Genomic DNA, 16,107 nt, shown 5'->3' with positions numbered 1-16,107 from the left:
ACACCCACAGGAGATGTTGTGGATATTCCAATGAAAGTCCAAATCCAAGTACTTGGCAAAAATGTCCCAGCTACTTCGAATACTCCACTGGACTTTCAAATAGAAGCAGACATTATTTCTAAAGTAGTTCCACTCTAGCCATATAGGATTTCTAGCATGGAAGTGTTATTTCTGGAGAAGAATGTAAGAAATGACTCCCTGACTGGCCTCTGGACAATCTGAATTTCTTGCTGGAGTGAGCATCTGCATGAGTGTGCATGCTGTATATTCATTTATACATACAGAACAAGAAAACATAAAAACACATCTTCTAGCAGGAAAAGGGAAACATTCCTAATAATACATTTATCTTGAGGAAAACTTGATTGATATATACAGTATATATATAAAAAACCCTACACAACTGTCAGCATATAAAAATATGAGTTCAGTATCTTTTTATACTTCAAAACCTAATGATGAAAAATCCAGGTATCCTGAGACAGGTATGTACTGTGCATCTAACTGACCAATGCCAGTGTGCTGCTGGAGTACAATTAGAAAAGCACTACCTGCATTTATCAACAAGTACAGAGATAAAATACATAAGGCAATGCATTAGCTTGAGAAACTCTCCTCTCTCCATAATGTTAAACAAAAATGGTGCAAAATATGCGTAAAATGCTGGCGGACATATGAAATAGCTGCAAAGGAAAGAGTATGGAACAATATGTATATATACTACAGCTACTGATTTCACAATTTAAATGAAAAGAAATGAAAGATACTTTCCTTTTTTAGCATCATGCTTAACCATGATGTATATAGTCACACTCAGGCAATTGTCTTAAATATATATATACACACTCTACATCTGACAATGAATTAATAAAACCAAAAAAATCACGGTTGTTTGCTTGTGAATTTCTCTGCGTAAAAACAGATCAATAAAACTGGTTCATTTTTTTCCATTAGGGGATTCTAACAAATGAAACAAAGTATGATTACTATGAATTCTCATCAACTTAAGGCTAATTGTTTTGACTATAAAACACAGAAGAGCAGTTCTGACCACTATTCACTGCATTAAAACAAACAAAAAACAACCCAAAAATCTGATGCATTTGCTAAAATGCAGTGAAAATTATCTAAAAAGGCCAGTAAAAATTGCAGCTCTCTCAATGGACGTAAAATTGGTTGGTTGGTTGGTTCAGCTGATAGTGGGAATATTTACTTTCAAATGGATCCCTAAACACAAAAATGTTGAACATTGAGAAACTAGAGTATATACATTTTTGTATTAATTTACATTTACAATCTACAAGCAAAATAAATGTTACAAAACACTTAATTTGGGGAACTGGACTGAATCAATGGCCATTTTCATAGATTAAAGACTGTTTAGCATCCTATTGTTCACAGATGACAGTTACAAAGACAGGCCAAACATCACCAGCTCTACCTTAAAATCAAAACCAAAGTTTTCTCCAAGTATGAACCCTATGGAAACTTCACTGTTTCTTGGCCCTTAGCCCTCCCTTCCCAGCTGTTAGATCTCCTATACTTCCCCCACAGACCACCACTGAATCACTGTAGTCAGTATTTGGTAATGTACGTCTCTAAATCTTTGCATTTATTCCCAGAAGAATTACACTCATCTTGGATCAGAAAGTACAAATTACATACAGAATGCTTTCCCTGAATGGGTACAACACATTGTCCTAAAACCAGACTGCAAAATCTGTTGCTGTAGAAGCAAAGATTCAACAAGTTATGGGTGTCACAGTTCTTGTAAATCATCAGTCTTGGTCATCTCTTCTTGTCATCTGTAAGTCTAAAAATTTATGAGAGGATAAACATACTGTGGTGAGAATGGATTTTTTTTTCACTCTGCAAGTGCGCCTTGCATAAGGAACAAATACATCGTCTACATATACCAAACAAGATAAATAGCTTTAATACTGAACAGATGTAAGTTTATAATTTAAGAATGGGATTCTTAGAGGTCTATCTGATGTTATCAGAAGCCAGCTGTGTTAGAATGTGCAGTGCACTCTGAAAACAGAGGGACGAGAAAAGCAGTTTGAAAAGCTGCATAATGTTTCAAGTGAACACTGGTTTTTGAAGGAAAATTTGAGAAATTAGGCACCCACTTTCCATAGACTGTCGGTGGGACATTGATGCCCATTCTTCTCTGGAAATCCTATCTTTACCTGTGATCCCAGAAAACCAGGGCTTGAGCTTCTCAGCCCCTTTGATGCTTGGCTAAAGAGATACTTCAATTTGCAGTATGGGTCACCAAGCAAGCTCGTAGTGCTGAGCAAGGTTTTGAAAACTGCCTCTAGGGGGTGAAAAAGAATAAAGAGCTAAAAATCAGATACAAAAACAAGAGGTCAAGATTTCTGATGCGCAATCATGAAACAATAGCCAAAGAATTTGGTCCAGTGACCAGCTCATAATTATTTGTTCTTCAGTGTTTATAAATGACTATTACGCCATGTTTTCAACAACAAAATTAATTGCACATTACCATATTATACAGAGAGAAAATTTGGCATATTTGCACTCCTACCATTTTCAATGCAATTAAAAAGAAAAAGTGATGACTAGTTGCGTGTGTGCAAGCAAAAGATCTTGTCCTCTACTTTATATTTTACAGGATTAGCAGCTCCATGCAGCTGACTTGCCTTGTTGTTAGAAACCAAAACTCATGTGGGCAAATCTCAGAGGAAGACGGGAGCTCATGGCCGGGGCTGACACCAGCACCATCCTAAGCACAAAGAGGTTGTGGATTCTCTGGGCTCCCAGCGTCTGAACAAGCAAAAATGAAACATTTTTGCTGCTTTTGGCTGGATTGGGAATGACCCTCATCAATACTGCCTCTCAGAATTAAACACATCCAGAAATACGAGATCCTGACTAGAAGACCAATTACAGAAATTCTGACTCTTTCTTAGATACAGGAATTAGGTCATCCTAGACAAAAAGAGTAAGCTTCTAAAGAGTAAAACTTCGTTTTCTAGGTTGTTTGTTTGTTTGTTTAATAAAAACATTGTAGTCCCACAGCTTCCAGTAACTATGAAAGAGTGTAAACTTCAAAGCACAAAGGCAAAACTGTTACTGAAGTGTTCATTACTGCATGTCTTCATTATAGTTTAAGGCAAACGTTCTACATTTAAGGATGCACAGGTAATTGATTTGACTATATAAATATATACATATTGAAACTCACATATATGCACAGACATATGTATCTGTGGATATATAAAAATATTTATTTTCTTAGCAAAGTTAAAGTCTGTGTAAAAACATTAAGAATACTGAAAAACGTAGGAGCTCTAATTCCTCCTTTGGAGAAAAGTAACAAGTCCCCTAAATTTCCTATATATGAACACTCTCTGCAAGAGTACAGCTCATTTTGAAGTCTCATGTATTTCATTGTGGATTGATATACTTGAAGATTTCATAAATAATTAGATAACATGCAACGACTATAGTGTGAGCTTGATTGCTACAACATAACTATAGGCTGCTGTTGTACGAAAAATACATTTTATTCAGACAGTGTATGTCCTGCTTTGATAGAATGTGTAGCTACTGCTACAAGTAGAATTATTTGAGAATAGTTTTTGTTTTCACGTGTTCATAAATGAAACCTCATTTGGGGGCATTTTCTGTGAGAATTCTTTGGCCAAAAGAACAGCCAAATGCAGACGTATTTTCCCTGGGCCCTCTAAATACTCAATACAATGTCAAAATAAATCTATGACAATTACCACTCCACAGAACTGTGCTATATGAAACAATTCTGGCAAAATATGGGAAATGGTCGCATAAAACATCAAACCCCAAACTGTGCTACAACTTAAACCAAAGACATTTCCAGTTAAACATAACAATAGTGCCTCATCCTCGCCTTAAGTAGATTTGCTAGTATAGTGTTATACAGGAATATAAACAACTCTGGAAAACTCAGAAATGCAGACGAGCAATAATATAAAACATCCATTAGACAGAGTCTGAAATTCAGTCTAACTATGAAGATCAGACTTATACTACTTCTCCTTCATTATAATGGCAACTAAAAAGGGCAAAAACTTCATGTCATATGCCATATATTAATAGGTTCTTCTCTAACAAAATATGACAGAGGTTGCTTAAGACACAGCTGAGTTTACTAATAACAAGCACAGGTTCATCACAGCAGTCTGCCTGCAGCCTCTAAACACAACTGAGATGAGCTTTCCACCTTTAAACCTCACTTATCATTGAAACAGTAAAGTCATCGTTCTGAGAAATTATCATGGTGACAGGAGAAAAGGGATTATCAGTGCAAAGGGCCCCATATGAAGTGCATGCTCATTTCTGAGCCTAGTTTATCTAGCCTTTTATTCCTTCCACAAGAACGCATTCTGTAGAGTGTACAACTGAATTAATTCTCTCTGAACAAAACATTTGTTTTCAAGCTGCTGGCTATAGCTATCATGTGGCTGAACAAGATACATCAAATGAATCCGATTCCAGTGTAAAATTCCCAAGGAAGATTCCTGTCCTACTAGTGTAAGGCCAGAGTGCACAGATTCCAGAAATGCTTTTTGGAAGTCATTTCTCAGTGCCCATAGAGAACATTTACGGTATTTCTTTCTTTATCCTGAGTAAAGTTTTGTTGTTTTTTTTTAATTTATCAAAGCCCAAGGCAGATGCTGCTATCATGCAGTTCAATTTCGTCATATAGTCCCAGTATCCTAAAGGCCATTATTGGATTATTTTCTGGAGCAATTCTCCTCATTCTTCTCCAACAGGTGGTGGTGGCTGGCATAGCTTGTATAATCTGCCAATGACAAAAGAACAAAGCAATTGTTATACCAAGAGTTTGGTCATTATTAAAATGAGTAAACTTAAGAAACACAAACTAAATCTAAGTCTTTCTGCACTGTAAAACAAGAGGCACTGAATTCGGTTTGATAACGTTGGTGTGAGCCCAGTAAAATCTTGTTCGTGAGCATGAATGTTTGCCTTGAAAGTGGTTATCATTAAAACACACATCATTAAGTAATCTTATACAGACATTCCATTTAATCAAGTTCTCACATTTCTGCACTGAAGACTCCATTCTGGAGAAAGTTAAGTCTCCATTAATCCAAATAGCAGTTGCTGCTCTAAATTTCTAAACTGGAAATGCTGCTTGAATGCAACTGCCTCCATTTTTGTTTTGTTTTTGCACAGTCTGACCTCATACTAACACAGTTCCCCATATAACTGATGCTGTTTGAAGAACCTAAGACAAATATCAGACATGTGACATGCCAACATAAAGCATACCCTCTCCCCCTGTCCCATTTCTACATGTATGAAGTCAAGATCAGCAAGATTAAGTTTAAATGACTACCTGACTGAAATAGCCACTCCTTCATTTAGAAAGGCTTTTGAACTCCTATTAAACACTTTTACATGGACTTGATAATTAGCAAGTGTTTGAAACTTTAATGTTAGGAATACTGAAAATGAGTGGCAATCCTTCTGACCTCAGGCTTTCTCTTCAGTAAGTATGTCCAGCATACAGTATCTCCCCTGCAACCACAGCAATTAGAACCAGCAACAGACATGATCTCATTTGGAGATTACATATTTTCCTCTGTATCATTGAAGGAACAGCAAAGAGAAGAGACCAAGTGTGTCACGGGAAGGAGAAAAAGCATCAGAATCCAAAACTGAAGAGACACAGCATGTGCATCAGCAATTAACATGAAGAATCTCTGTTATTAAAATACCAAAGCAATCGAGATGGCAGGTTTGGTAGGTCTGGCTACAGGCAGGGTGGTGAATCACCCAATGGCTTTGGTGCTAGGGATATATAAGGTGCTCAGGGTTTCTGAGTTCTCCAAGGGTATTTTGCAAATTTGCCTGCTAAACGTATTAATTTATATGACTCCATTTTAACTAATCGTAAATTTTGAAATCATACTGCAAGTAAACACAGAAAACAAAACTCTGTAAATGTGGCTGGGCTCCACAAACAATCCACGATCAATGGGCTGGTGCCTTCTTGGCACGATGCTCTGCTGCTGAAATTATGTGAGGCACAGTATATACAGCTGCCCCATGGGTATTGAAAGCCTCTTCAACATCCAGGCACATCTTGTCAGAAAAAGCCTCCTGTGGCTATGCAAGAGCAGGGCAGGATCGCTGCTGTTCAGTTTTCAGTTCCCTTAGGAGTTAAAACCCATAGGACACTGACAACACAAAATGGCTGTGGGCTAAATAACTTGTCTCTGAATCTCAACTGGAAGCGATTATGAAGCGGTAGGAATGGGGAGCATCAGTTCTGTTAGCCAAACAGCAAGTGTAAACCTTCTTTCAAACCTCCACCATAATGTCTTCTGAACATCACTGGGCTCTTCCACATTGTCATCTGGCAGATTCAGAAATGTGATCCTTTAAGGTCACATTGTGCAGACGCCATGCATTTCTTCGGAGCCATACATCAGCCAATACACACGTATCTCGTATTTGTATACCAATGAGAGAATAAGATGGCCTGATCTTTATACAGAAAAGTATGCAGAGAAAAATCAACAGGGACTATTTGAGTTATTTGATTCTGCTGGTGCAATAAAACAGTAATATTCAAAGCTGGCAAAAGGCAGATAAAATTACTGTCAGAATCTCATCTAAGTAATTGCAGTGGGATTAGTTCTTGATGGTGTTGTAACAAAATCTAATTTCTATGGAACAATGAGTAGAAAAACTCAGACCCAAGTACCAAGGTCTGTGTATTCTTCAGGTTAAACGGTAACCATTGGATTACTTGTCTTGGCGTTACTTGTCTGGGAATTCTGAAGCAAACTAACAACAAGGCTGCATAAGCCCCTAAGGAGCTGCAGTTGCTGAAGATGGTACCGAGCAGAAACAGTTCTGGGTCAACATATATGGAACATCTATTTGAGATGGTATGAACAGATCAGCTGAGTAAAGACAGAAAACAATGGCAACTGCAGAGAACTGAGAACACTGCCAAGTGACGTTAAATGGAACCAAATGTAATGGTAAAATTATTTTCAAGGCAAAGAATTGAGCACCCACAGTATTGTTTACCTATACATCAAAAATATTGCTCCTGCTGATAACAATTCTGACTTACATGACTTATTTCTCCCATGGAACACCAAATGCCCTGAACACTGAGCTCAATGAGATATTCCTGTGACATTGCTGTGGCTGCAGACTGGCAAGCATGCTGGGTCCATCTGGATGTCTATTCTATGTTCCAGGAGCAATCCCATAACTTTTCTTTAGCTTTGAATTGCAATGTTGTAGGAGTGTCAACTGGAAAGAGGCAATCTTTTCTCAACTGGTGCAAAGCCAAAAAATATCTCATGGCTATAAGAACTTGGATTTTTCCTATATCACAAAAGCTCTGAATCTAGATAAGTGCTTTTTCATTTAGAGGTGGGAGAAGCTTCATTTGCAACAGTTCTGTGTCTGTCTCCAGAATTATGTCATGAAAGAGGAGCCCATTTAAGGCCAAAACCATACAGTTAAAAAATGAAAAGGCTTCTCACAGCTTTTACTGTAATAAAATGTTACTCTACTGTCACAGGTTCCCACAATGCAAGACAGTTGCTTGGGCAGTTTTGGTCCTGGATTTCCTCTAGGCTAATCATTACTGCGAGAAGGGATGATTTCATCGGCTGGTAAAAGCCAAGTCTTTATTGCTGATGGGTTTACTCTAGACTCAGTACTTCAGTTGGATCTTATTTAATCTCCTTTATGAGGCATGCAAGATGCATATATGCTCCAACAAATGCTGCTACTCAGCAACTGAGCAGCAGCTGCTACTCAGATTTACATCTTGTACACTTAAGGTACACCCTTTTCTAGAGTGCGTTTGAGCATAGGCATGGAACAACGTGCAGTGATTTGTCACAAATGATGAGCAGTAGCCTGACTCCCTACTGGGAGAAACTGGGACACCTGAGAAAAGGGGAACAAATAGTGTAAGAAGAAGTTCAGACTGTAAATGGTCAGAACCCAGCAGACAGACTCTCTGTGAGGCTATGGATAGCGTATGTGTTCATTCACATGGTTACCTCTATCAGGTATTACTAATTCACTGTTTCCCTACTGAAATTTAAACACCACAGTGGGTCTGTTATGTATTCCACATAACTGTTTAGCATTCAATGCGTTATTTTTAGTCAACAAAAAACATTATGTTTTAAATTGGTTAAAAAAAGTTTAAATTAGAGCTAGATTAATAAAACCACTTCAAGATAAATCTGAGAACATTCTTGTTTATTTTCATTTATAAATACTGGGCTTGTTAAGAAACATTTCAGGTACCTGCAATCCATCACAGCATTAAGAAGCTGGATAAATATAGAACAGTTGCATTTTTCATTCCAGTGGATGTTTCAGAAAGAGACAAAGAAAGGCTACATCATCTCTAAAAGCAACTAGAACATGATTTTGCTGAGATACTGCAGTACACTATTTCATTAAAATGGGGTTATTGATTTAGTTCCAAATATTTCCCCAAAACCACTAAATATCACAAGTGATAAAGGACTTACTCCAGTGTTTTCATAATTAACATGAACAAGGCTTCATTTTTCAAAACTGGGCACATTTTGAAGTGCTACAAAGCCTGAACTTCTGCAACTAATTAAGTAAAATTGTATGGCTAAAAACGTAGTGGCTTTTATATACATTAAAAGCCAAATCTTACCAGTTAGTGCAAAATACAGTCAATGTCTCCTGTTAGGTTTTGAGTAGCTAGGACAGAATTTGGCACAACTAGACAAAATCAAGCTCTAGGACACAAGCAATCAGTTACCTTGGGACAGACTGCGGCGTTCGATCTCTCACTCCTAAGTTCTTGGCTGTGTTTTGCACTCTCGCACCCTGTGAAAGAAAAATAACACTTTCGCTTCATTTATTCCAACACAAGTTTTCTGAGCTTTCTAGATGAACAGAACTGTGATTATAATTAATACATATGCTCCGTGTTCCAAAACAACTTCTAAGGTGGGTAACAAGAGAGAAACATGCAGAAGAGAGACAAAATCTTTCCACCTGTCTTTAAATAAATGCATATATGTAAATCTTATTAACATAAAAGACTTAATTTGAAAAAACACATTCAAGATTTAAAACAATTCAAACACATCTTGCTTCAATTTGTTTGATTTTTGTCACCATTCTTAGTAGATGACATGGATAATCAAGTTCTTTTCTGAAACGTCACTTATTTCCTATGAACTTTTGAACAAACAAATATTACAGATTATTTCCTATGAACAGCTTTCTAGTTCAATCTAGAAAAATGGCCTAAATTGAGGCATTAAATTAGGATTATGAAAATGCAGGTCTTGATCTTCTTTTATAATCACAGGATCACAAAAAAGTCAGGTTGGTAGGAACCTCCTGAGATTGTTTAGCCCAGAGGTAATGGAACTACTCCTGCATTTGTACAGTCATAAAAGTAATTCAGCCCTTTGAAGGCAACTGCAAGGCTGATGAGGCCCCCAGTGAAAAATGAGCTTGACACCCCTGGTTTAGTCCAACACCCCTGCCTAAAGCAGGGTCAACTAGAACAGCTGGTCTCTCTGTACCTCAGTTGATCCTTTGAGAAACAATAGTGAAAGCACTTTCACCTGACTCAGCCAATAAGGAGGAAGTTGATAAAACATGTACAATATTCATATACCATGATGGTGAAAAATACAGACTTCTGCAAACAAATTAACTTAGACATATGAAAGAACTTAGTAAAATTTGTTTTTAAATCATGAGGTCTAGCTTTTGAAGTGCAATTTTAGATTTACAATCTCTTTATGTTTTCTAATATTTTAAAGGAGATGGAAACTACTTGTTCATTCTGTAATCCATACACTAACGCTCCCTTTATTTCTCCTTCTGGACTACCTACATTCAGGACAAAGTAACAGAGAACAAAAAAAGATAAACTCAGAATTCTTACTATGAGATCTTATATTGGTGTGAAACACCAGGATCATTTACATTCTAAAGAGAGCTGCAATGGCAGCTACACATGATGTAAAAATGAGGTATAATCATTGAATCAATAGGTAGAGTAAGTCTAGACATTGCATTTGACTGAAATTTGGTACCCAGGTAATTTAGAAAGTATTAGCTCACTGTTCAGGGCTCAAACAAAAGATGAAACAGGCTGTTTGGTTACACACAGGTGAGTTCTTACAGTTCATGTAAATCAACACGTGCCACAAAAAATACTGTGTCCTTACATTTCTTTTAGGAATAAAACAGCAGTAAAGACACAGAAAATAACTAGAGTACCTACAAAACCAAATATAAAAGTGATTTTACTAGCTTTAAATCTAGCCCAGTAAGCTCGACTCCAACAGTTGCAAAAGACACATGACTACAGACCATCACAAACATGTCTTTCTCCATAAAGTCCCTCAGAATTCCATCATTAGTCACTCAGTATTTCCTCTGTTTAGCAGCGAGTATGGATTCAATAAATTTCAGTGATTCTCTTCTTTCCCATCTCATCTTGAATCCCCTAATAACTTCCCATCACTAACCTTGTGGAAGGAGATCTACATCTTGGGTACAATCTTTGATTGCTGTGTCAAGAACCACTATTTTCATTTGGTTTGAAACTGACAGTTTCATTTGATGCCTTTACTTCTGCACTGGAGGACAATGGCCAGTCCCTATCCATGCCATATGTTCTTTAGATCTCTGTCATATCCTTCTTCACTCATGAAGCTGAACAACCCCGGAGTATTTTGTCCTGTCTATAAACCATTCCCAACCACTGATTATCCAACCACTGATTATTTTTTTTCTGACCTTCTCTGTACCTTTTCCATTATTCTGTATCATTATTGAAGGGATCAGAACATCAGACAGTTCAAAATGAAGGGTCATGACAGCACCTGTCATGACCTAAACCACTACAACTTCTGGTTTGCTTTCTTGATAGTTACTGAGAATTGAGCTGATGTTTTCTATCATGTCCTGAGGTCTTAAAGATGAGATGCAATGGCTGACTCATAGTCAATTATTTTCAATGTGAACTCAGAATTTGTTTTTTCCCCCATGTACATCATTGAAGAGTTATCTGCGCTGATTTTCATCTGCCATTTTATTGCTCAGTCATGAAGTTCTGTAAGATCTTTTGGTAAGTCTTCATAGTTCTCCTCTTTAATAAAAACTTGAAAAGGGTTCAGAAGAGAATAGGGAGAATGATTAGGTAAGAAAACAAAACTGAAAAGATCAGATGAACTAATGTTCTTCTATCTACAAAAGTGATAGCTTACCAGGGAAATTCCCATAAATTTTGGGACAGACATTTTAGCAGGGCCTGTTGCAACAGGACAGGGGGTAATGGTTTTAAATTAAAAGAAGGTATATTCAGACTAGATATAAGGAAGAAATTTTTTACAATGAGGGTGGTGAAACACTAGAGCAGGTTGCCCAGAGAGATGGTAGATGCCCCATCTCTGGAAACTTTCAATATACTAAAAGTCTACTGCTAAAAAGGGAGCAAAATCTGGTCTATAAGTCTACAGTATAATGGACAGAAAACATGAAACTTAGATTTAAGGGGAAAAAAAAAGAAAAAACCTCAAATGGGGCATTAAGTAAAACATCCTAAAGAAAAGGTTAAGAAAACTGTGAAACAGACCACTTGGGCAGCACTGTGCAGGAATCTCCACTACTGGAGGTCTGAGAACAGATAAGGCAAGTGTCTGTCATGCACTCCGTAAGGAGAGCTGATGTGTTGTTGGTTACAAAGTTAGACATGTTGAGTCCAGACCTTCATCACCTTCAGTGTCCTTTCTTCAGTGCCATTTTCTAAAATTTTATCATAATAAAGAAACCTCATCATGACAAGACTGCTGAGACTGACATGTGATTAATGTAACCGAGAGCCAGAATATGCATATACATGGGAAAACTACCTAAATTAATCACATGTAGATCCTGGATGTCAGTACTGTGATTACCTTTGAGAACAAAACCCGTCTATTTTTACTTGCATCACTCACTAGACAAATTAATTTTAGTATCTTGCTCACATAATAAATCAAATGCACTGATAGAAAAAGGAGTCTATCTTTATACAACCATGTAATTTATTGTTTAGCAGGAGAACAAATTAGACTTTACTTACAGGCACTAAATTCTTATTTCTTTTGAGGAAAAGCCCCCAAAAATTACTAGCAACTTGCTACATGACATCTCTTTGTCTCCACTAAGCACCATTATGCTATTTCTATTGCAATATACTGTTAATTCATAGTTCTCCAACAGTATTTTTAAAGCTATGGCCGTGTAAATACTGATACTTTTTGTATCATGTAGGCCAAAAGGAGCAGTTGGGCTATGCAGGTGCAGAATGCTTCCCCCTGCGTACCAGTACTGCCAGGGCACTGGAGAAAGATCCCGGCAGCTCTGAGGAGGCACCACCATCCATCTGGACTCTTATATATGAACTAGTATTCTCACTGCCATGAGGAAAAAAATGATAGGGTTATTTTCAAGCTACACGCTAATTTAAGGATAGCAAGAACCAGTCACATAAAGAAAACAGATTCTCTTTATGTCCTGCTCAAAGAGCTGTAAATCAGTAGAGTTCTTATGAGAATTATGCAAAATGTAGGGCTGTTATTATACTCATGAAAAGGCATGAAAAATGATTACTCAAAAGACAACACAAATTCTCTCCTAGCCTTTTCTGTTTACCAGCTTTTTAGTTACGTTTCTTGCTTGGATCAGAGCCCTGTGCCCCCCTGCAGCTCCCTCCCCAGGCCTCTGTCCCCTACACACTTTGCTGCATCCTGAAGACACACTCCTGTCCAGATGCTTTACACAGCATTTTGTGGGCACAGAAGTTTATGTGAATAAACATATATGAGCAAGTAAAGTTACTAAAAGATAGCGGGGCATTTTCTCAAAATTTTCATTTGAAAAATCAATCTAGACTCGATTAGTAGATGAAAAACAGAAACCACTTAACTATAACCATCCTATAAACCCAAATTCATTCCAACTCTCACAGGCTGGTCTCTTTAGTTCTCAAAGAACAGGTGCTTGTGAATACCTAATTATAACTGACAGGGCAATTACTTTGAAAACTATTCCAACAATAGAGTCAGGGCTATTATGAGTCTTGTTAACCATGATCATGACCTCATTCAATTGAAAACCCCACAACACTTCCTGGGGCCATCCATTCAATCAGGTGTCTGCAGTTACTCAGCACTGGTGCCCCAAGCTGGAGGAGGTGTCAGCTTCCAGATGATTTCTCCTCGTGAAAAGCTGATACTGGTAGGAGACAACGTTCCTGGCTTCTCCAGAAAAACAGGTGGAGTAGATGTCCTTTCATGTGCACTTCCTTGTAGCTACTATCTTTATTCCACAAAAGATTCAGGGTGTAAACAGGATAATAAAGTTTTTGTTTGGTTGTTGTTGTTTTGTTGTTTTATATTAAGCCAGGTAAAAGATACACTTATTGCCCTTAACTAAATGTTCTGCATCAAACTCCACTTTTTCTTTTTCCTCTCTAAGTTTTACGGCCTGCATTATGCTTCTCACAGTTAAATCCTGCAGATAATTTAAACATTAAAACCGGAACACGTTTCTAGAAAATACCATAGTGTGTTGTTGAAATGACTCCAAAACATTTAGAATTTAATGGAGGGTTATATTTCTACTACAGAACTTCAAGACTAATTTAAAATTACAACAAAAGATTATTACTCTATTAAATGCTGTACTGGTTTCCTGCAAGAGGAAAAATGTGTGAAAAAAGTCCAGCTTGATACACCCGCAGACTTTTTTGCAGTGTCTGTGGGTGGTACTGAGATATTGGTATCTTTAACAGCTATTGATCACCTGCTGTTTTACTTCAGAGAATGCAGCCTCACTCAAGGCTTTTTTCTACATCTCTGTTTGAGCAAGTACAGGAACAGCTGCTCAAAACCATGCAAGGTACTTTCATCTTGTCTTTCATTTTCATTTAAGAAACTGCAGAATATCCACAAATGAATCAGCATTTCTGAAAAGGGTCTAGAACTGTAGATTGGAAACGTACCTTTTGACAGCATATATCCCACAAGCAGACCTATGTGAAACTCTACATCCATGTTTTTTGATTGCAAAATGCCCAGATCTTCCTCTTGTCTAGAACTTCAGGAGCAGACATATCAACCCACACAAGCAGTATACTCCTTATACAGCAGTAGCTTTCTTTTCAGGTCAAGTAAAAGCTGTAATTTCTGAGCAGACCTACATGATCCAGTTCAGGAACCTTGAGGGTATCTATTCACCACATAAACTTAATTTATGCACTGAATAAAGTGAAAGTCCTATATGAAAAGGAATAAGACTAACTACTCTCATGTATCCATGTTAGGCAGCAGCACTTACATGTAACTGATCAGGATCTATGGCTTGAGAATATCTACACAATTGCTTTAACAGACTAAAGGTTTGATCTAGCATATGTGTATTTTTATCTACAGCATGTTAGAAGTAAAGTACAGCTGCTTAATCATTTTCATAACTAAACTGTGATTACTGAACAGAACATGTAGCAGAATTAATGAAAACAATAAAATTAGATGCAAACTAAAAACCAGAAATTATGAGCCTTGTCTTATCTGTGACAAATTGTTCCAATAATTCATTATCTTTTTTCCATGTCAAGATTGAGTGCCTCCTGTATCTTGTTGATGTTTTTGTCATAAGGTTGAAAGCTTCCACAGGCTGGGATATATGTTCCATATGCACACAGAGTGATTAAGCCCCCCACTTAAACTCTCTTTGATCAAATGAATAGGCTGAGCTCTTTAATCTTCACTTCATGAGCCTTGTCTAACAACCTCTGCATCCGTCGTGCTCCTCCTTTGAACACCTTCCAAGGTTCCAAACAGCCCTTTCAAAGTATTTATCTGATAACAAGATATTCTGGGAAAAGTTGTGCCAATAGATTGTATCCCCCATTTTCAGTTGTTATTGTCTTTTTAAACCAGCATTTTTTTATCATACCTTAGCATTAAGAGTACATGTTGAGATGGTTATCTATCCACAGCAGTCTCTAAATCCTAACATTCTAGTATGACCAAAGAGTGAAAAACACCATTTTGAAATAAGTATATTGTCCTCAGGAATCTTGCCTGGAAAGTTAAAAACCACGGTATTTATTTTTCCCTTTCCCTCCTACACATCCCCTTCATTCAGTGCATGAGTCACTTTTTATGAACAATAGTTAATAATCTTAAATTATTCTTATGGATTCTATATATTAAAATAAAGATTGTCTTACTCAACAGACTATTCTGATGTAAGGTGATGCCACAGCAATTACTATACAAAAATCATTAAGTAAAATCTTAAAATCATACCCCTGTAAAAATTATGATCCATGCAGGGAAAGAAGTATCTGGTTAAAAACAGTCTGTCCACTATTTAAAAAAATTAGTAAACATACAAAAACACAACAACAACAACAACAAAAACAACAAAACCCACCACAAAAAAAAACAAACCCAAACAAAAAAGTTAATGTAAGTAGCTTTTAAACAAGGAATCATAGAATCACAGAATGTTTGGGATTGGAAGGGACCTCAAAAGATCATCTAGTCCAATCCCCCTGCTGGAGCAGGAACACCCAGATGAGACTACACAGGAAGGTGTCCAGGCAGGTTTTGAATGTCTCCAGAGAAGGAGACTCCACAACCGCCCTGGGCAGCCTGTTCCAGTGCTCTGTCACCCTCACTGAGAAGAAGTTTCTTCTCAAATTTAAGTGGAACCTCCTGTGTTCCAGTATGTACTCGTTGCCCCTTGTCCTATCATTGGTTGTCACCGAGAAGAGTCTGGCTCCATCCTCGTGACACTCACCCTTTATATATTTGTAAACATTAATAAGGTCACCCCTCAGTCTCCTCTTCTCCAAACTAAAGAGACCCAGCTCCCCCAGCCTTTCTTCATAAGGGAGATGCTCCTCTCCCTTCATCATCTTTGTTGTCCTGCACTGGACCCTCTCCAGCAGTTCCCTGTCCTTCTGGAACTGAGGGGCCCAGAACTGGACACAATATTCCAGATGTGGTCTCACCAGTGCAGAGTAGA

General features: G+C 37.5%; 1 protein-coding gene across 5 annotated transcripts in view; it reads right to left on the bottom strand.

The window, feature by feature from the left end:
- Positions 1–1,581: 1,581 nt before the first annotated feature.
- PREX2 (phosphatidylinositol-3,4,5-trisphosphate dependent Rac exchange factor 2) overlaps positions 1,582–16,107 on the bottom strand; it is a 177,790-nt gene continuing 163,264 nt past the window's right edge. For all 5 annotated transcript variants that reach the window (XM_065053725.1, XM_065053728.1, XM_065053726.1 and 2 more), the window contains 2 exons: positions 8,816–8,883; positions 1,582–4,810 (listed from right to left, as the gene is read on the bottom strand). In XM_065053725.1, the coding sequence (XP_064909797.1) occupies positions 4,765–4,810; positions 8,816–8,883 (114 nt within the window). In that variant the 3' untranslated portion in view covers positions 1,582–4,764. The remainder of the gene's footprint in view (positions 4,811–8,815; positions 8,884–16,107) is intronic.

Source organism: Columba livia, chromosome 2, assembly GCF_036013475.1.
Source record: "Columba livia isolate bColLiv1 breed racing homer chromosome 2, bColLiv1.pat.W.v2, whole genome shotgun sequence".
Taxonomy (NCBI): domain Eukaryota; kingdom Metazoa; phylum Chordata; class Aves; order Columbiformes; family Columbidae; genus Columba; species Columba livia.
Note: the sequence above shows the minus strand (reverse complement) of the source record. Positions and strands in the feature narration are given on the sequence as shown.